The 22,631-nt window shown below is 36.4% G+C and overlaps 3 protein-coding genes across 3 annotated transcripts; 2 read left to right on the plus strand and 1 right to left on the minus strand.

Moving 5' to 3' along the window:
- The first annotated feature begins 579 nt into the window (after positions 1-579).
- On the plus strand, positions 580-5,252 carry nmur1a (neuromedin U receptor 1a). Its single transcript, XM_017413283.3, has 2 exons — positions 580-1,498; positions 2,950-5,252. Exons 1-2 carry the CDS (start codon positions 580-582, stop codon positions 3,333-3,335), a joined length of 1,305 nt encoding a protein of 434 aa, XP_017268772.1. The 3' UTR covers positions 3,336-5,252.
- An 11,999-nt stretch (positions 5,253-17,251) lies between these two features.
- Positions 17,252-19,672, minus strand: dynlt2b (dynein light chain Tctex-type 2B). The gene is made up of 5 exons (XM_017413285.3): positions 19,509-19,672; positions 18,930-19,063; positions 18,497-18,566; positions 18,188-18,251; positions 17,252-18,105 (listed from the first exon to the last, which is right to left on the minus strand). The coding sequence occupies exons 1-5, from the start codon at positions 19,553-19,555 to the stop codon at positions 18,058-18,060; spliced, it is 363 nt and encodes a 120-aa protein (XP_017268774.1). The 5' UTR covers positions 19,556-19,672; the 3' UTR covers positions 17,252-18,057.
- LOC108234238 (receptor-transporting protein 3-like) lies at positions 18,997-22,364 on the plus strand. Its single transcript, XM_025005372.2, has 3 exons — positions 18,997-19,127; positions 20,213-20,393; positions 21,237-22,364. The coding sequence occupies exons 2-3, from the start codon at positions 20,245-20,247 to the stop codon at positions 21,565-21,567; spliced, it is 480 nt and encodes a 159-aa protein (XP_024861140.1). The 5' UTR covers positions 18,997-19,127; positions 20,213-20,244; the 3' UTR covers positions 21,568-22,364.
- Positions 22,365-22,631: the final 267 nt, after the last annotated feature.

Consider the following 22,631-nt stretch of genomic DNA (forward strand, 5'->3'; position numbering starts at 1 on the left):
CATAAAGATAAAGAGTGGAAACTCTGAGTTAGCAATACATAATACATCCCAGAGTACTTACAGGGTATGTACCCAGTACTTACAGGGTACTTACAAGGTACCTATAGGAGTATATACAGTGTAAGTACCCAGTACCTAAGGGTTATTTGCAGCGTACTTACAAGGCACCTACAGGGTCACGTACAGAGTAGGTACCAGGTCCTTACAAGGTAATTTCAAAGATATTTACTGGGTACTTATAGGAGTACTGACAAGGTAAAACTGGGGTATTTACAAGTTACTAACAGGAGTACTTAAAAGGTACATACCAGATATAAATCAAGCTGTAGTATGTTGCTATTGGAGCTTTTTGTTTCAGGTAAAATGTCTATTTGAAAGTAAAAGGAGGCTGAAATCAATGGGGTAAATATTGTTTTTTTCAAAAACATTTTTTGTTCTCATTGGCTTTTCATTGGATCATATTTATCATCAGATTATTCCTAGACATATTGTTTTTACTGTATTGTAAAGTGTTGCTATTTCCTTTCTCTCCAANGCCCCCCCGCCCCCGCCCCCCAGATAGGGCCAGACTCCTCACTCATGATGTCTGTCAACTGTTCTTTCAACATGATGGAAGGGAAGGAAGATTGGCTTTGTCCTCCAGAACAGATTTGTGCCAATGTGACCTCTGTCTTGAACAGCAGTCTAACTGACATGAATGAAGCATGTCTGGCAGAAGACAAGTATCTGGAAAAATATTTGGGTTCTCGTAGATCACCCATGTTCCTCCCTGTCTGCCTCATCTATCTGGTCATTTTCTTGGTTGGTGTCGTGGGGAATGTGCTGACATGCACAGTCATTGCACGCAACAAGGTCATGTGGACGCCAACGAACTACTACCTGTTCAGCTTGGCCGTGTCAGACCTGTTGGTGCTACTGCTTGGTATGCCACTGGAGCTGTATGAACTGTGGCAAAATTACCCCTTCCTGTTTGGGAAGGGAGGCTGCTACTTCAAAACCTTCCTATTTGAGACGGTCTGCTTGGCATCAATCCTCAACGTGACGGCTCTGAGCATCGAGCGCTACATTGCTGTGGTGCACCCTCTGCAAGCGAAGTCTGTTGTGACGCGTACCCACGCCAAGCGGGTCATCTTCACTCTGTGGGGTGTTTCAGTGTTGTGCGCTGTGCCTAACACCAGTTTGCACGGGATCCTCATCCTCCACGTTCACTCCGCTGGCCCTGCTGGTATTGTAAACCTGGAGATCCCTGACTCAGCCATCTGCACACTGGTGAAACCACGTTGGATGTACAACCTGACCATCCAGCTGACCACCTTTCTGTTTTTCATTCTGCCCATGGCCACAATCAGCGTGCTCTACATGCTCATTGGGGTGCAGCTGAAGCGTGAAAAGATGCGGCAGGCACTAGAAGGGAAGTCTGGCTTTGGAAAGGACAGCTTCTGTAACGTCCGCATGCAGCAGCAGAAGGCACGTCGCCGGCAGGTCACCAAAATGTTGTGTGAGTATAAAAAGCTGCTAAAGAAATTACACACATGAAAGCAGCTAATTTATTAACCTCATTATTCTTATAATGCAGTGTAAAAATACGCATACATCATTTGAGTTATTTTAGAAGATATAAGTTCATATTTAAATTGACTCTTTTAAACGTTGGGTTGACTCAACAAGCCCAACAACATAATCAGCAAAGACTGTATTTGTGTGTGAAAGAACTTGCACACAATACCTTCATAAAGGGAAAGAACAGTGCTCTTATCTTTAGTCAGAAAGGTAATGTTCTAGACAAGGTAACAAAAACTAAATATATATATATATTGAATAACGAACACTGCTACTTTCACTCTTTAAATGAACACAGTCTTTTAAAATCAACACAACATGACTGCTTGAGTTCACAACATCAGCATTCATTTAGAAGCATGACATTTAGTAATCAACTGATCATGCTAATTAAGAGCCCAAAGCAGCTTCAGCTCTGCACACAGGGTCTTCTAACTCATTATCTGAAATTAGAGCTGTAACTAACAGTACTTCAGAAATGTACAAATGACCTCCCAGAGCCTCCTGCTGAATCTCCAGATTCCAATTTACACTTGGAAAAAAATTCTGCACGAGGCTCATTAGCAGGCATTTTTTTCTAATTGTAAATTAAAGCCAAAGTGGACTTCAGTGACTACAATCTGTAAAGATATAACCTGGCATAAAAACCCCACAGACTATCTTAACTAAATTCACTTTATTTCCCCATATTTGCACCTTTTAGCCTCTTATCGTGTTGTAGGATGCTGCACAGCATCTCCATTTTGTATCTTAAGAGGAAGAAAGTTCTCCTACATAAATATTGTTGAAAAATACATGTTTCTACCCCACAAATGAGATTCCAAAAACTGACTATAGAAGGAGATTTAAATGTTTTCAGTAGCCACCTTATATTCTCCTTCATGCTGGGGTAATAAGTTGACGCAAAATGGATTTAGCCTGTTGCAATCTGCAGCCTCCCCCCTAAATGGCACTTAATCTTACTCTCTGAACCCAATTCAAGATTCACAATAAGCTTTAAAATCAACTATATAGATGAAATGAGGAAAGACATTTTGAAAAATCTTTTTTTTTTTGGTTTTAAAAAGTCTTTAAATCCTGACTTCACTCAAATCCTCCTGTTGAGTTGTTTTCTGAAAGCCTTCCGTAATCCACAGGAGAGTTTTAAGAGTTGCAATGGGACCTGTAGTCGTTATGTAAAAGACACATTCATCCACTAGTTTTCACTCTAATGCAGAGGATTAAATCAAAGGTTGAGTGTTCAGGAAAGATTATGGCATATTGTGCTACTGAAACAAAGCCTCCAGAAAGTCAGTTTCCCTGATTAAAAGCAAAATGTGAAATATGCAACATTAATCAGCGAGTTGAGTTCTTCAACACTTGTCTCTTTTATCTGCTACTGTTTTTCAGTTGTTTTAGTGGTGGTTTTTGGAATCTGCTGGGCCCCGTTTCACACCGACCGCCTCATGTGGAGTTTCATCAGCAACTGGACTGACAACTACCAGAAAATCTTCGAGTATGTGCACGTCATCTCTGGCGTTTTTTTCTACCTCAGCTCAGCAGTCAACCCCATCCTGTATAACCTCATGTCCACGCGCTTCAGAGAAATGTTCAAGGAAGTGATGTGTCACCGGCCGCACCACGCCACCCCGAGAAAACACTCGCTCAGTGTGACCAGGGTGACGCTTCGCAGCACCCTGAGTGACGCACCTCTCAGCAACGGAGCCACTGTTGTTGAAGCTGAGACGGAGGATGGAGACGGGAGAGTGAAAGACGAGGCAACTTATTCTTGTTAAAAGCAGTTTTGAGGTCATGTAAGGGGACACACTGTTTGCACAATGGCCTTTTGTTTAAAAGGGCTGCCATGTTCTGAGCCAGTGCATCCATCATCTGTCATCAGCAACCACTTTTCACAAGTACATCAACAAAATATGTCTGTGGGCTGTATTTAAAAAAAGGCTAAGACTAAAAGCGTTTATTGTAGTAAAGTTTAAAAAGCTAACCATTAACTCAACAGGTACATTATTATATCATTTTTTAAACCGTTTGTACACCAATTCTACTTTAAATATGAATGTATGCCTCCAGTTTTCCAGTTGAAAATTAAATATGTATATATAAATATATTCTAAGCACCGTATTAATTTTGACCATGTCTGTTTATTCATGTTCAAAGCAAGTGGAAAGAATGAAGCCAGGTGTCTGCAAGTTTTCCAATCAAAAGAATCCTTTCTGCTTCCTTTCCTGCTAAATAACATTTGCCCTAAGCCACAAAATATGCTTGAACTTTAAGGATAACACAAATAAGTAAGTGTTATATAATTTTTTTTTACATTTTAGAACAAAGAAAAGGACCAAACTTTTGTAAAAATAAATAAATAAATACATAGATAAACATTTTCTTCTGTAGACCAACTTTGATTAAATCTAAACACTGAGCTATAAAGGCCTACAGTATTCCTTTTCTATATTTGTGAAAAATTAATCCAAATATCTAATTTTTTTTAAAAAAAAAAAGGAATATGCTATAGTTAAAATAAAGATTAAAAAATAAAGATAAAAAAAGATTAAAAACAGATTGTTAATTATTTTATTGTGATTTGATAAGCTTCCTCTCATAAAGGGAAAACCTTCATTACTTCAATATTTATTCTGTTTTTCTCAAAAGGTCGTTGCTTCTCATTCTTGTTATTGTGTTAGCAGAATGACTTTCCATATATTTATTATTATTCCTGTTGTGATTATAAACTTAAATCTTTTTAATTTCCCTGTTAGCTTTGGTCAAAATTCCTGAGGGACCAAAGAGCCACATCTGGCCCCAGAGCCGCAGGTTGCAGACCCCTGAACTAGGCAGACCAAAGGTTAGGAGCAAAACTAAGAGACACTGAAGAAATAGTTCATCATGACAAGAGATAAAATGTGAAACACAAAACCAGGAGTTTAAAACAGATTTCATATGTAGATATTTGTATAGTTGTTGTGTGTAACAGATCTCAGCCCAATAAATTAATTATAATATGGAAAAAAGGCGGTTAAAAATAATTTAATGCTGTGTTTTAAACTCACAAATTGCTCAAATTCACACAAAATGTATTCACCTTGATGTTGCTGTAGTAGTAATAGTAGTTGTTACAGAAGTATAGTGTAAAAAGTAAAACATCATGGATGACACTGTGAACAATAAAATGAATGTTTTATCTTAATGATTGTTTATGTAAGAGATAAAATACTATTCTCTGTATCAAATGTGTTGTTTCTTTGTATTGTATGCTTATTTGGGTAACATACTTGTGTGTACTGCTGGTGTTTGTAGGTTTCTGTTAGATGGTTTTGTGCGTTTTATAGGTTGACAGTTTGTAAGTATTGTCTTCTATGTGTTATTATTCAGAACATGATGACTTTAAATGAACTCCTTTTGTGTGGATTTGTTTGGTAGAACTGTCAGCATTGGAGGAAAATATGTATATGATGTTTAAATTGTTTATGAACTTGCAAAAAAACAAATTCAGTCATATGTGTCGAGACTGCAGTAACTGTTAGGGTTATGCAGAAAATTAGTTTTCATTTCAAATGGCATATATGAATAAAACCTTGGTCTTTATGGTACACAATGACATTAAATCAACCCAGACTTTGAATCAAATAATCTATTACAAGATTGAAGAAATCTAAGACTCCAGTGATGTTTATGAATAAACAATGTTTCAATCTCATCATGATTCTGAAGGTCATTCTGGGTCTGAAAGCAGAAGTAAGCTTGTGGAATAAAACGACACATTTAGAGTTTTGGTAAATACACTAAATGAAAATAACAGCATTTATAATCTCTTATAATCCTCTAACTTGTTTAATCAACATAATGGATTGCACAAAAAAAGCATGAAAATACTGACCCCAGATTGGTCTCAAACTCAACCTTTCTGTAAAAATAGATCTTTTATTTCTGTCCAGTTCAGGTTGAAAGAATATTATTGAGGTCTTGAAATGATCTTTTAACAAACTATTATAAACAAAAATCAATTTTATAGTTGTGGGACAACTGGTGAGCTGTCCTTTGAGAGGTTTGCACAGGAAGGAGACGTTCCAAAATGCCTCTAATGTTTTTCACACTTTAAGTGACATTCAGTAAATCTTTGAGCCAAGTGCTTCTTACACTTGACATAACAGAAGCTTCCTCCAATCTCTGACTTTGTTACACAAGAAGAATGTGCTCAAAATTAGGAGTTCACGTTTGACAGGTGGTATTCTAGCAGTGTTCAAAGCTGATCTCTAATTAGTACATCAGTAACATTATAAAGTCATTAAATGTTTTTAGAGTTTAAAAAAACCTGGAGACTCTAGATGAAGACTTATGTTGATGTCAATCTAATGTTGAGTCTTTCAGCAGAAAGTAACTAATTTCAAGCTGCACGTGTCTGCAGGACTACAGACATTATGACCACCATTATTATCAACATTATCTCAAGACACTCTGGGAAACGTGCAGTTTTCTCATGTGTCTCCTCAACACAACTGAGAAAAACCTTCGGCTCATGCCAATTTATTTCATTTGTGTGAGATACACTGCTGTCAGGGCTTTGCTTTAAATTCAACATGGTGAACAAGAAAAGCTTTTGAGATAAATCAGCTATAATAATGTAAAGCCTTGGGTGTGCGTGTGTGTTTTACACAAACAGCTAGTTAAATCTTTTTTTTAAATGGTTTTAGGAGTGAAAGAAGAACAGATAGCAGACTCTTATTTTCATCTCTGAGTGAATAATCTATTTTTGCAGCACTATTGTAAATTCAGTTAGATTTACTTTAATGATTAAATAAACATATGTCCATCAGGTTTTGTTATCTTTAACTATTTACAAAAAAATTGAAAAGTCACAATTAACTTAAAATATGTTCTTACAGTGTTAACTCACTTTTAATGTTTGCACTATTTTTATCATTTCTTAGGTGTTTAAGTTATTGCTTTATTGTTCTTTGGATCCGTTAATAAGGTAAGAGGTCTGGGGTTGATTCTAAGTGCCACATTTTAAAAGCTGTTGCTACGAAATAAGATGTGGTGAAAGGAGTGCAAGCGAATCCTTGGGCTGCAACTACAAAACAAATCCATAAAGCAGAAGGCACGAACGTTAGGTGTGATCAGATCAACATGTCTTGGAAAAAGGGAATAACACACTCGTGAGCACCGGTGGTCACCAGATGTTTGAAATATAAAAGAACAGCCTCTTCACAACATCAAGCCAAGTAAAGAGGTCTGCTATAAAAAGAAAACTTCATAAGTGAAGTTACTTTGGCACAATTAAAGGGGTAAATACAGAAGATTTACTTCCAGGTGTGAACCCAAGATCTCCAGATCTTATTTTGATTGAGATGAATTTACTTACTGGCGACAGAAGCCTGGAAAAGCTTTATGCAACAAAGAAAAAAAAATTTTTATTCCATTCGGCACTATTATCGTCAAAAGAAGATAGCTGTTGAACTTTTGTCCTAAAAGAAGCCATGGTGGGACAAGCTAAACCAAAATATTGGCATAAGTGTTGTGTCTGATGGCGCCAGACCTTATCTTTGTGGAGTGCTACTTACCAATGAAGTATTGAAGAAAATCAAAGCAAAAAAGTTAAAAGGTTGATGATAAGCCTCTATGGTGAAGCACACATTTCAGATTCTTCTCTCACTGTCGTGCAAAGCTGGGGATGCACAGCTGACCTGAAAATTTAAACCTGCAGCAACGCTTCTGACTGTGACACTGAAAATCCAGTTTTCTAAAATATCGATTTTTCCTACATCTGGACTCAGAGCTTTGACAGCATGAACCTGCATTCAGGAGCTGCACATTACTGAGCAGATGGGAAGCATCTGCACAAAACTGGTGCACCTGCTTTAGAAAGCATCATGTTTCTGAGCAAAAATATCATTTATATGACCAAAAGTTTAGGTTTAGGCTCATTTATTAGTAAAGTTTAATGAAGCATATCTGTAAATTTGCTTGAATTAAATCCCTTTAAGCAGAAAGAGTACATTGGCACAGTAGAACAAAACTAAGCTCAACTTGCTGCCTAAAACCTTGGGGGCCATGATTAAATGCACTGTGATGTGTGAAGTTTTCAATCTCATTACATCATCCCAAGGCTATGCTGGACAGAGATTATATGTCAGGGGCACAATGAATGCAGAGATCATCACCTCCTAATCTGTCACATCAAGTCACTTTCAAAAGCAGCAACCACAATGAAGAAAAAAGTCACGGTAGCCAAGCAGCATGCACCAGGGTAGATTCATCTAGTTTTATTTTACAAAACCTTTCTTTATTTGGATGTCTAAAAATATGCCTTTTGTCTGGGCAGCAAATTCTCTATCAGTTTATGTGCACTGATGCAGTCTTTGTCATTTGTGCACTCCAGCACTAAATTTTTCTGGACCTCATCTTAGTGGCTGCATCACCCAGCTGTCTCTTTCAAGCAGGTAATGACAAAAAACACAAACAAGTAGCCTAATTAGAAAATTCACAGGAAAAAAAAAACTAAAGTACTTTTATGTTTCACATCTGCTCATCTGCTGTATAAATTGTTGCATATTTTACTGTAGGTACAACCAAATTCATTTAATACTATAACTAAACTGCTATCTTCTTGCCCAAGGTTAGGTGTATAATGACGGCACTTGGCAGAAGACTGCAGCCTTTTGTGTGTGTTCAAAAACCTTGTCAAGAGTTCAATTTGCACCTTTTCGCTAAGTGAGACTTCACCTTCCTCTCAGTCATAATTCTGTGCCATGAATGGAGAAATCAGGCATGAGGTTGGCATGAATAAGCCACTTACAATATGCATCTTTATCTTTAACTTGAAAAGGAGTGCTCAAGTCATTTATTCACCTTTCACAGTTCACTTGACACAACTATTGTCTGTCGGCCTTGGTGTTCCACTTAACAACTGCTGGTTGAAGCAACCCGGAGTGGTACACTAAAAGCAACAACTTATACTTTGTGTGCTTTAAATTAAAAAGGTTTATTTATTTATTTTCACAAACCAGGCATCAAACGGTAGACAGTTTGCTCCCAACAAGCTCTGTTTTACTTTTTTAGACACAACAAGTTCGGTAAAAATGTGTTTTTCAATCATTTATGTCATTCGCACGCTCTCTTTCAGTATTTTTTTCTGCATTCCCCTCCAAAACAAGTGGAAAAGCAAGAATTACTCAACAAAAGTGTTGATGTCAACAAAGACAGAGGGCAAACCCGCCTTGTTCTTTTTGATTAGTTGCTACAATTTCCTTGGAATTTGTTTTGCTCAGAGGTCCCACTAAAATAAGTTTTTCAAGATCGTGTTGAAGCGATGTCACTGTACCTAGTACTGAAGTTTAACAAAACAGAAACAAATCCATCAAAGTGTATATGTTCTCAGTTATAAATATTAATGCAGCTGAACCAGAGCATATTCCAGTACTGACACTATTTATGCCCTCAAAGAATAGGAGCAATGGCTATAAATTATTTTCTTATTTGAATGATTTAAGGTCTTTCTAAGGTAGAAGGAAATTACCACCTTTATATCAATCTCTACAATGTATGGTTTAAGATATCCAAATTAACAATCATATGACAAGGTCTCACATACATACATACAAGCTCTTTCAGCCATACAGTGAGGGTTGCTTGAAACAGTTTTAAAAAAATAAAACTGACAGGAAGTAGAAACATATTGTGCACTATTGCAGCTTTCTTGGATGAGTCTTACCCAGCTCTGTTTCCCAGAGAGCGAGGTGAAGAATAGAGCGCAAAAATCTATGATCCCACAGTCATGAATCAAAGTCACAGCAATGCATTGAACAAGTTAACTCAAAATCTTTACTTGAATAAGAACAACCCCAGGTTTCTTTCATACTGCAGCCAGAGTGATGAAGAGTCCTAGCTCTGTTGAGACATACATGTATATTATATAACTCTCAGTAGTGATGACCTCATACGATTCTTTATTAAGAAAGTTGTTTCAATTAGAGAGGAAGTTCACACCATGCTTCCTATTTCCTACTGAGGCCACTTATTCATAGGGTTTAATCATTGTCTGCTTCTGATTAGGTGATTCTGGTTTCCTTTGACAGTCCAAAGGCATGCATCTTAAAATAATTTGTGGTTTTATAATGATTGTAGGTGTCAGTGAGAGTGTGAAATGGTTGCCCATCTCTCTGTGCTGGCCTTGTAATGGACTAGCAATGTGTCCAAGGCAAATGTTTGTCTCCAATCAATGTCAGCCAGTACAAGCTCAGGCTCCCCATGATGCTGAACAGGGAAAAAAGACTATTATAGATGGCTTGAATTATTCAAATTTTTTTTCCTACTCTAACATTTCTCTGTCAGTGAGTAAGTCTTCAACACAGTCGGTGATTACAGTCTGTGGAAATGTCCACTTCAACTCCTGAAACCACCCTGATGCCCCTTTCACGACCTCTATTTCATTACAAGCCATTAGCTAAAATAATGGGAATCATAATCACATCATCCGTGTCAGTTTGGTCCCACAGAAATTCATAAAATCACAATGACCTCTGAACATCACATTACATGGTGGAGACACATATTGTGTTCAGTTGTCTTGGTTACTAGGGTGATAATTCACCTGAGGCTATTGTAAATGAAAATCATCAATTCAACCTCAAACATGGAGTCCTACGGCTACATTTTTACAGAGATAAGAAAGGCCCAACACAATGTGCAGGGATGTTTATGGATATGCCTCGGTGGTGAGTGCCTCAGTCTTGTAATCCTGAGGCTTCGGGTTCGAGCCCAGGTTTGAGGCAAGAAGGGCATTTGGCATAAAACAGTTGCCAAATCTTTCATGCAAGGTTGCTCCCTGAAGAAGGGAACAACATGACATCGACAATACACTTTAGATAACAAAAGGAGACACATCCAACTAATTAAAATAAGAAAAAACAAATTATTCTCAAGATACAAGAAGTGCCTCAGACAGAGTATAACAATCTTTATTTGTACATTTTCATATATTAATCTCCAAATATCATTCTGTAAGTACTTACAGTGACTTATAAAACTCATTAAAGATATGTAAGGTTTTAAAATACTAAATAACTACACTCAGCTGACAGTATTGTGCTGTATTGATTTTCAGCTTTTTAAAGAAGTTTAGAAACATTGATATTATTATAAACTGGTACGATGTGGATAGAATGTGATTAATTCCTTTCCTAAAAGGTCCAACAAGGATTATTGTCACACACTGTGACTCTTGTGCATACACACAGTTTCAGACTGTCAGTGGTCAGTATGTGATCATAACAAGAACACGTTTGAGCATCTGATCAAATCAACATACTGTATCTCCGAGTGCTGCTTGTCATTCTGGAGCATTGAACAATGAGTTGGACTTAGAAGAACAAACACTAAAAGAAGAACGTGCAAGCTGTAACCAATTATTTTCACTAATTAAGCTGACAACTCTCTCTTAATAGCCAGCCTGGAAATTATGCCACCACTTTAGTAACTGCAAATCATGGAGTCCAATAATTACAGCTAATTTATAAAAATAGCCACTAAGAGGGGGGTTGATTATCATTGCATGACTTGCATGACCAGGAGTCGTACACATCTTTTGGTACATGTTAAAGGTTTAAATATAATTGCGAAAGTCACAATTATCAGTTGTACTGATTGGTATTTGTAGTTTCTTTTGTGCATAGAGGAAAAGACTTCCCTTCTTGTATTCTTGTTTTTTTTTTGTTCTCATAATTATGTTTGTTCAATTTTCTTTTTTGTGCATTAATGCTGCTTCTGCAGAAGTGTGAATTAAGTTTGCTGGTGGCACTGATATAAGCCCATCTCAAAGCCCAGCTTGAGGACTTGTTGCTTATAACAACCTGGATGGTTATTTTTGTCCTTGATCCAGAGAACAATGTGTTCATTTCTTCCAATAAATAAATAAAAAAATCAGGAAAACTAATCTGTCTAACCACAATGCAAGTTGTGGAGGTTCATCTCTGATGTGTCCAAACAGAAAAAGCCTACTTTACTGTCACTGGAGATGATTTTTTTTTTTTTTTCAGTTTAAACATAAAAACGGTGGGGGGTTTTTTCATTTTTAAAGTAAAATAGAAGAAATATCAAAACAGTATGACCCTGTTGTTTAAAACTAAAGTTATTCAAGCAATAAAAAATAAAGTATTTGTTGGGGATTGTTCTGAACTGTGGATTTGGAAAAAACCCAGTGTGACTGATTACTACTGAATATAAGAAAGTGAATCCAAACAATGGACTGCAGTGTCCCTAATTCTTCTAATGAATAAATACTTCAGTCAGTGTCACAAAGAAATAGCCTCTATCATACTTTTGATATGTATAAAAAATACCTTATAAAAGTTAGTTTGGTGCTTTATTAAGATTGTTTTAGCTTGGAAAAAATCTTCAAATACGCCACTAACATACAGATAAATAAGACCAGGGATCAGAGAAAATATATAAAATCACTAATCTCATTATTTATGTGCATTTTTATAAAAAGCATTTAAACAATGTAAGTGAGAAGGCTAATATATATAGTGCTGCATCACTATTTTGAAGTTCTGATTTGCTTATTATTCTCAGCTTAAGACTATTTTTTTCCCATCACCATCTTACACCCTAACATTGTGCTGGCTCAAAGTAATGATTGTAAGCTTTTAGGATAAAATCTACCTTATCACAGTATTCTCCAGGTGTTTCTGTAGACCAATGCACATCAAGTTATTGCTTTCAAAGCAGCAGAAAATAGAAGGGGAGAGCAGGATATAGTGGAGGGTTTGCACACTTGACCATAATCACAGCCCCGAGTGACAAACACCCAACTCTCGGCATCTGTAATTGTGCATTCACAAGGAAAAACAACATCAAAACCCCGGCTTAAATTCCAAAGATCTGACGTCAGACAGACAGGACAAACAGATTGAGAATGTATTTAAGGGAGGTTTTTTTTTTAGTAACTGCTGAACTTGAAGCAATGCAAGGATATCCAAGGCTTTCCTGATGTTAACAGCACTCACTATTTTTTCACAATTCAAAATCAGCAAAATTTTAATTTGGCTCACAGAGAACAGTCCTTCCAAATTTTATAAAGGCATGCATGTTGCTTTATTAGCCCTGTGACGCATTTTACTTAATAACTTGACATATCTGTCTAATTTAGGTCTCACAGTTGACGTAAGTTAGAATAGAACAAAGAAGAACAAAGCCACATGGTAGCAGGAGTTTCTGTGGTCGTACAATTAAGGACTGTGCCAAGGCGGAGTTATAGGAAATACTAAAGAACATTCCTGTAGCACTAAAAGCACCACCATCTACGTCATTCTGAAGTGTTCAGACATGATCTGTTGCCTCCAGTTAAACAGAATAATTAAGAAAGAACAGCCAGACAAACAGGTCACTTAATGTTCATCATGAATACAGCTCATGTTTGCTCTGTGGAAATTGGAGAATTTTACAGAGAGAAAAACCAACAGGGCAGTTTCTAATTAATGTCAGTGCGGCCAAATAGAAGTCTAAATCACTAAAATGTGCACAGACCTTTGCTAAAAACTTGCTAAAATTTTCCAAACATTTCCAATAACATGTGAAAAAAAGTCAAACAAGCTTTACATGGTAAAGATTTTTTTGTTCTGGAGCAGGGGCTGGGGAGACTCATTAAAAGACCATTCCTGGTCTCTCCCAGCGTGTTTTAGATGTTTCCCTGGTTCAACACATCCAATTTAAAATGATGGGTCGTTAACAGGCTCCTGTTGAATTTGATGACAAGTTGTTGAATCAGATGTGCAAAAAGGGAAACATCTGAAACATGCAGGACAGCAGGCTTTGAGGACCAGGACTGCCCAACAATAATGTATATTACTATGTTAAAAGAGAAATCTCGACAAACAACACACCCTTATCTTTCATGACAACAGTACAAAGTCAAAGAAATTAAAAAAAAATGAAATGGGTGTGTACCAGGAACAGTCACAAAGAGGTGATTGCTTGATATAACAGCAGGACTACACATCCTGCACCATTAGTTTATAACTTTTCAGCTTTTGACCCACAAAATAAAAATTACAGTGACTAATGACGTCGATTATTTCTGCTTAAAGTATACAAACACTGAAAGACTTCTTTATTTATTCAGAATTACTGTTTTTATCTTTGTAACACTTAAAGCTCAACACGTTACTGGTAATTATTTTTTTAATTAATTTGGTTTGTTCATTTTTAAGACCCCCCACTTGACTTGTTGTTATTGTTGTTGTTTTGGTAATAATAAAAAAATCCCCTCCCCCCTAAAATCCTTTGGGATTAATAAAAATAATCAACTCAAACAAAACAAAGGAAACATAAAGACTAAAAACTTTCCTTATGCACCTTTTTGGTTTCATATAAAAAGCAATAATCTGGATTTGACATGTGACTCGGCTCATTTCTAAGATCGCAGACCTCCCATCTTCTCTTTTCCTTCATATGGGTCTCCAGTATTGACCCTCATTTTTAACACACCTCCAGTCATGGAGCTGTTTTTGATGAATGTCAAGGAATTTTAGATGCATCTCAAACGATCTCTGGTTCATTTCTTCTGCATGCATCTGTAACTGCACTTCGATGTGTTTTTGCCAGAAGGCGTTTGCCCGTGTCATATCTGGCATCCCAGGGCATAATAATGAGATCGGCTCTGAAAATATAAAGTAGGTGATATAAAACAGATGATATCTACGATGAAATGTCAGATTTTTAAACAGGTTTTATATTCCTGTTCAAGTTTTGGTTTTATTGTTCCTTTAATCTCTGATCACACTGGTAATTGTGTACTTTTAAAAAAGAACATTGTTCGTTTTAGTTGCTTGAATGTCTATTTGAATGTCCAAAGGCTCATTCTCAACTCATCTGTGCTTTAGAACCAGAAATAGAGCTGCTAAACCTTCAGCAGGTATGTATATGTAATCAGCGTGTGAGTCATTTGACTAATTGATTCAGCTTCACCTGCTCACTTCTGTCTCATTAGACTTCAGTCTCAAAAGCATCTAGATTTCCTGCAGGGGGCCGGTTTTCTGAAATCAAAGGAAGAGGTTCATGCACCAGTACAAAAACACAATGTCTAATTGTAGGCACGTCTCTATTTCATGATCAAATTAGGTGAGGAGAGTGGGCCAACCCTTCACCGTAGGACTCATTGTAAATATCTTCAGATAAATGTCAACAGTCTCAGATACTGTTGTTAAAGGGCAAGTTTGTTGTGTGAACATGATATTAAAGCCTTACATGAGCCTCTGGGGGAAAACAATAGTCTAACTCAGCATGATAAAACAAATGTGGTTCATAATGTGTTCACCTAAAATTATTACAAAAGGACCTTTAACAGACTTTACACAGATAAGGACACATTAACATAACAGATTCAATGTGGTACTTGATCTCACAGCTGAATCTGTTGGGTTACATTAAATCCAAACTGAAGTGCCTCACAGATGAAGTGAAATATGGAGTAACTTCAAAATATAAAACAAAGTTTATAAATAATTAAAAACCAAGCATTTCTTGAAGGAATGCATATCACCCACTGTCTTTCATGCCAGAGTTTTGGACTAAGATTATGTTATGTTGACAAATGAGTTGTACCCGTTTTGATCAAACCTTGAAAGTAACGTTATGCACCCCATGATATCACGAGATGTGAAGGTTAGAATATGTGTTGTGAGTGACTCTCAGCTACTACATCAAATTTTAGGTCAATATTTGTAAAACTGACAGAGTAATAATGTGGCGACCATTTTGAATCAAGTTGACTGCAACAGTTAACCAGATTTAGATGTACATCCAATGATTACTTTCTGCGAGTTTAGTTAAAATGCATTGAGTTGTTCATAAGAACAGGCTCTCTCCCACACACACAGATGGGGAAAAGCATTATCACTTGCCCTTGGCCTTTCAGTGGTGGCTGATAAATATAAAAACAATAAAAAGGGAAAGTACGCCAAGGTTTTATTCAAAGATGTTGCATATACAGATAAAACCAAAAATGTGATCTTTGTAAGGTCCTAAAATTTGATGACTACAAAAGAAAAGATATAACATATTCACAAAAAAGTGTAGAAACAGTATGTAACATAAATGCATTTCTCATCTATCATAAAAATTACGAGATTAAGTGGCAGCCAGGTGCTGTTAATCAAATGCACTTAACTGATCATTAGCAGAAGCAGACGTTTTGATAGCATGATGTTTTGAAGCATTCAGGTGCGCGCTGTCAAAGAGGAAAGACATACTTAATGACCCTAAAATAGCAATTGTTGCTGCTCGTCAGTCTGAGAAGAGTTACAGAGCTATTTCTATACAGTTCGGAGTCCATCATTCACAAGTCGATAACACTCAGGACAGCTGTCAATCATGACAAAAGTAGATGTCCCAGGAAGTTCACCTCAAAGTCAGACTATGAACTTCAGAGGCTTCAGTTATTGTGCTAAATGTAAAACTTTATGACAGTATGATTAAAGAAAGATTGAACAAGTTGGGCCTGTTGGAAAGTGCAGGCTAGAGGTTTTATTTTCTCTGTAAGAACAAGACGGTACAGCCTGGCTCTAAAAACTACAAAATCATGGAGTTACTTAGATATTTCACTTACTTTTTGTATTTCAGCTTAGTTTTTGTTATACTATAAATAATTCAAAGTATATGTCATGTTGTCATGTTGTGTTTTTCTTTGGTAATTACCTAACTGACCATATAGATATTATGACCCTATGTGTAAAACCTTAAATTGAAAGGTGACTTTCTACAAGACAGGAACATCTTACTTGCCCAAGATTTAGTTGAATTCATCGCATTGCCCCCGACTCTTGGCCAAAGGTGCGACTGTGAGGGAGAACAGAGCACTGTTACTGCTGGCAGACGCTCTGCTTACATCAGCTAATCTGTCATCAGTCACTAACATGGTTCCCAAATCAATCTGTGACGGTAACAGACTGCGCAAAGGCAAGGAAACCGACTGGAGAAAGGTTAAGTGGTGAGAGCCAGCTTAGCTGTAATGACAGGGGATAAAAGAAGGATTTTTAGGGGTTTAACCAGCACGGCCACTGCTAGCATTACAGCTTTAAAACCAGAATCCAGCTGAGTCTTTAGCTGTCACCATTAGGGTTGGTTAAAGACTCAAGAACAACACGCAGCGTTAAGGAGAACTTACAATTAAACCAATAAATATATTTATACAAAGCTTGCAATTGTTGTTAAAACGCTTCAGCCCTAACCCTAAATTATATGAACCACATGAAACAAACCCTGAGCTACTACATGATTTTTTTTTATATGGTTTTGTCAGCCATCTCTAAAAATAAAGAGCTGGAGCAACTGGATCCAGTACAGGGTGTGTTCAGCTTTCACCAGCTGCTATTTTTACACAATTACAGGGAAAGCATGTCAGCAGTTTATCAGGCTTCTGTCAGGCTAAAATCCTCCAGCTTAAAACAATAAAATAAGTCTAGCTTTTACATATATCGCATGGATTGTGGCAAGCAAATATCACTCCAGATTATAATAATAAATATGTTGGAATGCAATATTGGGTTTTAACTTTCTTTTTTTTTTTAATCAAACAGACTTTAGTCTCTCTGACATGAGATTGTATTTTTCAACCAGGACTCATTGCTATCGTTAAGATTCTTCAAGAGTTTAATATGTTTTGGTTACTATTTATTTAATAAAAGAAAACACAAATGCTTCACATTTTTATAGTTTATTGAGTTCAAAATACAAAAGAGTGTTAAATACACTGTATACAAGAACGACTGCTTAAAATAAAGTCTTTTGCTCAGCTGTAAACTGAACAACTTTTCTCTACAACATATAATGCTGTTTATTGTTAAACAGAACGGTTCAACTTTGAGTCACATTAATGACTAATAATTATTTACAAAGACACTAGTTAAAGCAAAAAGGACAGGAGGGGTAGTGTTGACAGTAACAAACACTGACCTCTACTGTAACTTCTTCGCCAAGTCAAGCACCCTCGGTGTGATGAATTATACTCTGTTACTTCTGATTATGTTTACAGCTACTTTTAGCAGCTGCATTCATGGTTTAAATTATGTCACGTAACATTAGTTTAAAGTTACTTTTACTGTGTTGTCTTATAATAAAACTTCTAATAAAAAAAGTTGATATTTTCTCCGATGAAAGCCAGTAAATACAACACTTCATAGGAAGTTCTGCCATCAGCCGAACACCAACTTTTCGACACCGAGTGTTGACTGAAATGTTTTATCAGACAGAATTAGTCATGCAGGGGCCTCGGTTGTTAATAAGCATCTTGTCAGGCCACAAATTGCAGTGAGATCCTTCATTTTAAAATTCATACATCAGCACAGGTGGCCTTCGGGAGAGAAGAGGATGATGTCTCTGAGAGATGTGGCAATTACGCGCATCGGCACTTCAGAGCATGAAGGGCTGACAGTGTGCCGTCCCACAAATGCTCGTCTCGTATCTCCTCGTGTGAAAGTGTTTTCTGTCATCCACGCTCCAAGTCCTCAGTAGTAATAGCTTCCAAAAACTGCCACCAAACAGAATAAGCTGTCCTACAGGGTGACAACAAAGTGTTTTAAAAGACAGCGTTTCAAAGGACTGTTGTACACTGTTCATGTCGAACGCAGCACTTACATTCTTAAAAACATCTTCTGCGTAGTTGTCGATGTCAGCGTCCCACAAACACTTCAAGGACATCCTGGAAAGGCACGTCATACAGATACATTTAAAGAGCTTCAGGATTTTTTTACAAATACTTTTTAAAACCTGATAGCAGACAAAGAACAAGCAGCATTAACAATAAGATTTAAAATAAGTCAAAATCCCATTAAAAAATGATCATGTAAATGTGAAAAGTAGAGTTGAGGATATCTGAATATTCTGCTGCAAATTCAAAGCTGATATTTATGTATCAAATCATTATTGTATTAAACAATGACTTACATCACTCCTTGTCCCCGCTGTTCTCCGATGACCACCTGAACAACAAGCTTATATCTGTCAAGTCCCAAAGCTGTGCACAAAACAAAGTGCACAGGGATTAATAAGTGCAGAAGTTAGTATATCATACAGAAAGTGAGGTGTGTTTTACGGCTGATGTAAAGACAGAAAATAGGTAAATATGTTTAAACTTTAAATAAACTGACACTGATTTAATGATGCTGCATTTTGTTCTTCCAGACACAAAAATCAAAAGCATAATTGGCAGAGTATGATTTATTTTTGTGTTTATTAAGACAATGCTCAGTCTGTTACGTTTCAGTGGTGATCTGCATATTGATATGACGAATAATAAGATGACAAACACATTTTGAATGTTGTATTTCTTACAGTGTGCTCAGGATATAGCACAAAGAAGGAGTATTGCGACACTAACTCTTCACTTTGTCCTTAATGCAGTCTCCCAGTGATTTGGACAGCTCTTGGACATTCTCCGGGTCGTACTGGACTCCAGACAGTTGCTCCCTCATAATTTCACGAATACATTCTTTCACAATGGCTGGCTTAAACCTGAAAGATTGAACAGTGAAAGTAACAAATGGGGACACAAGTCACCAGTCATCACCTGAAAAAGGTCAGATTTTCATAATAAATCATTTAAATAGTAAATAAATCAAAAACGTTTACATGGTGACGACTTTTCCTTCAGCTCATACAAAAGAAATAGGCTAATATTTACGACATAGCTAGCTAACTGTTAGCAGCTAAAATACTAGAAGGGTGTCTATGTAATTCCAAGCGATAATATATAATACACTTTACATAATTGAACGAGTGGACAGACTTTACAAATACAGACTGACATTTAATATAAAATGTACTACGTTACACAGGCGGTACAAGGTTAGAGTTCAGTGTTTTAGGCACGACTATCGTTAGCATCAAGCAGCGCTAGCTAAAGCTAACCATAATCTTTGCCAAGTAAAAATAAAAATGACTATAATAGACAACTCACTTGTCCTGATGACTGGGTCTTATACGGTACGCATCTGAGCCCTGCATGTTGTGTCAAAATGTGTGCAAAATGGTCACAAAGAAAACTTTTTAAAAAGGTTGCTCAAGAAGCTAATTGTTGAAAGCGTATATCTGTTACCATAGCGACGACGACGATTTCCTGTTTCAAAATAAAAGTACCCTCCCAAATATTTATAGGTAATGCTGAAAATTTGCTTTGTAATGAGTGGGGAGTTTTTTTATTATTATTATTATTATTATTATTATTATTATTATTATTATTATTATTATTATTATTATTATTTCAACAGTGATTTATATTACTTTTAAAATAGTAATAACAGTAATAGTTTAATACTAATAATAATGCTAATAACTTAATAATATTAGTTTTCTGCTTGAGTGTGCACTGACCAAGTGACTAATCTTTATTAATTTACTTTTTTATGATGCCAGACTGAGAAGTAGTATACAAGCAGCAGAAGTCAGTGTTTCATGCAAAACAAACAGAACATCTTTCAGTTTCATTTCTTCCTTCAGATTCACTTTCCTATTCTGGGTAAACTCGAAACTTAGAGGTTTGATATGAGCATAAGTTTTGTTTTTCTGTGTGCCATGATCACAGTTTTTGTGAGTCAGCATCACAAACTGGATGACAGCTGTACAGATCAGCTGTTAGAGCTCTGTTTCTTCTTCTCCAAGCAGCAGCTTCAGACTTCAGCTTCCACATTTAAAGGATGGAGCCACAACAGTGGACACGCATTTTTACGAATAACATAGAAACGCTCAATAAAGGAGACACTTGGCATTTGGAGTTTGACGAAACGATTGAGCCTAAGCATCTGAACTTCGGCTGGCAAAAGTACATCAGGAGAACAATTGCAAGGTCAGAACCATTGACATATATTATATAGTAGGTAATACATATAAATGGTCAAAACTACTGGATTATAGTTGTTTACCACAGTTGTTTTAGTTTAACCTGGAAGACCTGAAATAAAAGTATTGGGTTGTTTAATTTTAGTAAACATCCTGTTTGTTCTTATATATAATTGGAAAAAGGATTTCAGCTGTCACAATGTGATTTTGCCTTGTTTGTGTGTTGCTGTTTTTTTTGTTGTTGTTGTTTTTTGTTCCATCATGGTTTATTCTCTGGTTTTATACAGAGCCTACGTAATACCAGAATAACCTGAACAACCAGAGTATTGTTCATTTAGTTGAGCTATGTTGCTTTTTCACTTGTTGTAATTCATATCATAGCCTGTTGATGTCCTCAGTTGCCTTGTTTCTCACTCACCATCTGCCATCTGTTCTATAATTGTTGATCAACTTACTTATTTCCGCTCACCTCTCCTATATAAACTCGCTGCATTTTACAGTCAAATGTCAGATCTGCTGCTGACCTTATGTCGCCTGGTCATGGTGTTTTTGCTTTTTGGACTTTCTGTGCCTTGGTTCAGTTATTAATCCTTTATCTGCATTTAGGTCCTTCTGCCACTACCACATTACAAAAGCTATCAGAGATAAAACACACATTTGATTTCCATTGTGAAGTAAAATGGCCTCAGTGTCAGCAGCAACTGTGAGCACAAGTAATCAAAAATACTTTGAGCTTTTTGGTTAGATTTTCTAATTAATTTCAAGAGATTTTAAAGTCATATCCAAGTCTAGTCTTACTTGATTATATGGTGTCAGATGAGAGCCTCAACCTTCTGTCATTTTTTTTAAGGTTCAGATGCACCAAATGTGAGAGGAGCTGGCCTTCCAACCGGGTGATGGTGATCTTCTTCATGCAGCTGACGAACGGGACGGGCACCGTAAAGGTCAGGCCCTTACGCCAGAACTGCAAGAGGTGCCTCAATGCTCCGATGGTGAAGCCCAAAGTCGAATCAGACGACATCAATATCCTGATGGAGAACCTGATGGAGAAAATAAGAATAAAGTGCTACAGGGAAAACCTTGGTCAAAGTATCAGGCATCCTGGACACCTTGATGTCAAGAGTCCTCATGAGCCCCAACACTGTGAGGGCTGTAAGCTGGGAATCTGTTCGAGGGAGTGAGCTCATTTAATGAGATTATATGCAACGCTAAAAGCATTACAGAAGCTTTATGACGCTTAAAAATATAACTGCTTAAAGTTTTTTGACCCACAAACTAAATGCATTTATGATTTGTGTGCTGAATATTATTGTTTTGCATATATATTAAATTTAAACTAAATCTGATAAGTTTCATGTGGGTGATTCTTTGTCATAAGATTAAGCTTTATCATATTTATTTCAAAAAGGATAATGAAGGGATGTTTATGCTTTGTATATCTATTTATAGATAAATAATGTTCTCAACAGTCTGACACTCTATGAAGAATATACAACGTATAGACAATTATTGGTGCAAATTAGAATCTTCTGCATTGATATTTTTGTTAAAGTTGCAATGTCCTTATCTAAATGTTATTAAAATTCATAATGTTTATATAACTAACATTATTTCTGTCCCTGTCATATGAAGTGTGCAAATGTTTGTGCAGATAAATTACAGTTTTTGATCTCCCAAATCTCTTGATTACTCTGCAACTAATTTTAAATAATCGTACTATATTCTGTAAACAAAATAAAATGTAATTTAAATAACTCTTGTCTTCTCAAAAATACTCTGTTGAATGTAAACATCTACAGTAGAGATTTTACCTGTTTATGATGAACTTTCACTGAATCTGCATCATTGCTTTGAATGTTTTAATAAAATACATATATTGTTTTGCTTGACAATAGATGTAACATTTATGAAAACCCTGCATGTTTGCAGACTTACCTGTTGGTGGATTGTTTGCCCATTTGATTGAGCATTAGCCTGAATAAAGATCTTAACCAATTTGGATGCTATTGATTCTTTTTTTGTACTAGTTCTTGAAGAAAGTATCAAAGAGATTTTATTTCTTAGCAACCTCCAGTGATCTGAAAACGTAAACTTTAGTAAAACTAACCCGCAGGAGCACTGTACTCCTTCATAAACCTTAATTATCTTCTGGACTGATTTGGAATTTGACATTTACAATTTGGTGGGCAATAAATCAAATCACCTAAAAACTTTTTTTTACAGGTTTGTATTTCTGATAGAAGCA

This window comes from Kryptolebias marmoratus, linkage group LG24, assembly GCF_001649575.2.
Source record: "Kryptolebias marmoratus isolate JLee-2015 linkage group LG24, ASM164957v2, whole genome shotgun sequence".
In the NCBI taxonomy this organism is placed as follows: Eukaryota; Metazoa; Chordata; class Actinopteri; order Cyprinodontiformes; family Rivulidae; genus Kryptolebias; species Kryptolebias marmoratus.

Bases quoted from the DNA above. Each gene is read 5' to 3' on its own strand.
- nmur1a (XM_017413283.3), top strand. From the start codon at position 580: ATGATGTCTGTCAACTGTTCTTTCAACATGATGGAAGGGAAGGAAGAT. The intron at 1,499-2,949 runs GTGAGTATAAAA...ACTGTTTTTCAG, and splicing joins GCAGGTCACCAAAATGTTGT to TTGTTTTAGTGGTGGTTTTT.
- dynlt2b (XM_017413285.3), bottom strand. From the start codon at position 19,555: ATGCAGGGCTCAGATGCGTACCGTATAAGACCCAGTCATCAGGACAA. The intron at 19,064-19,508 runs GTGAGTTGTCTA...TCAATCTTTCAG, and splicing joins AGACCCAGTCATCAGGACAA to GTTTAAGCCAGCCATTGTGA. The intron at 18,567-18,929 runs GTTAGTGTCGCA...TTTTGTGCACAG, and splicing joins CATTAAGGACAAAGTGAAGA to CTTTGGGACTTGACAGATAT.
- LOC108234238 (XM_025005372.2), top strand. From the start codon at position 20,245: ATGGAGCCACAACAGTGGACACGCATTTTTACGAATAACATAGAAACG. The intron at 20,394-21,236 runs GTCAGAACCATT...ATTTTTTTTAAG, and splicing joins ATCAGGAGAACAATTGCAAG to GTTCAGATGCACCAAATGTG.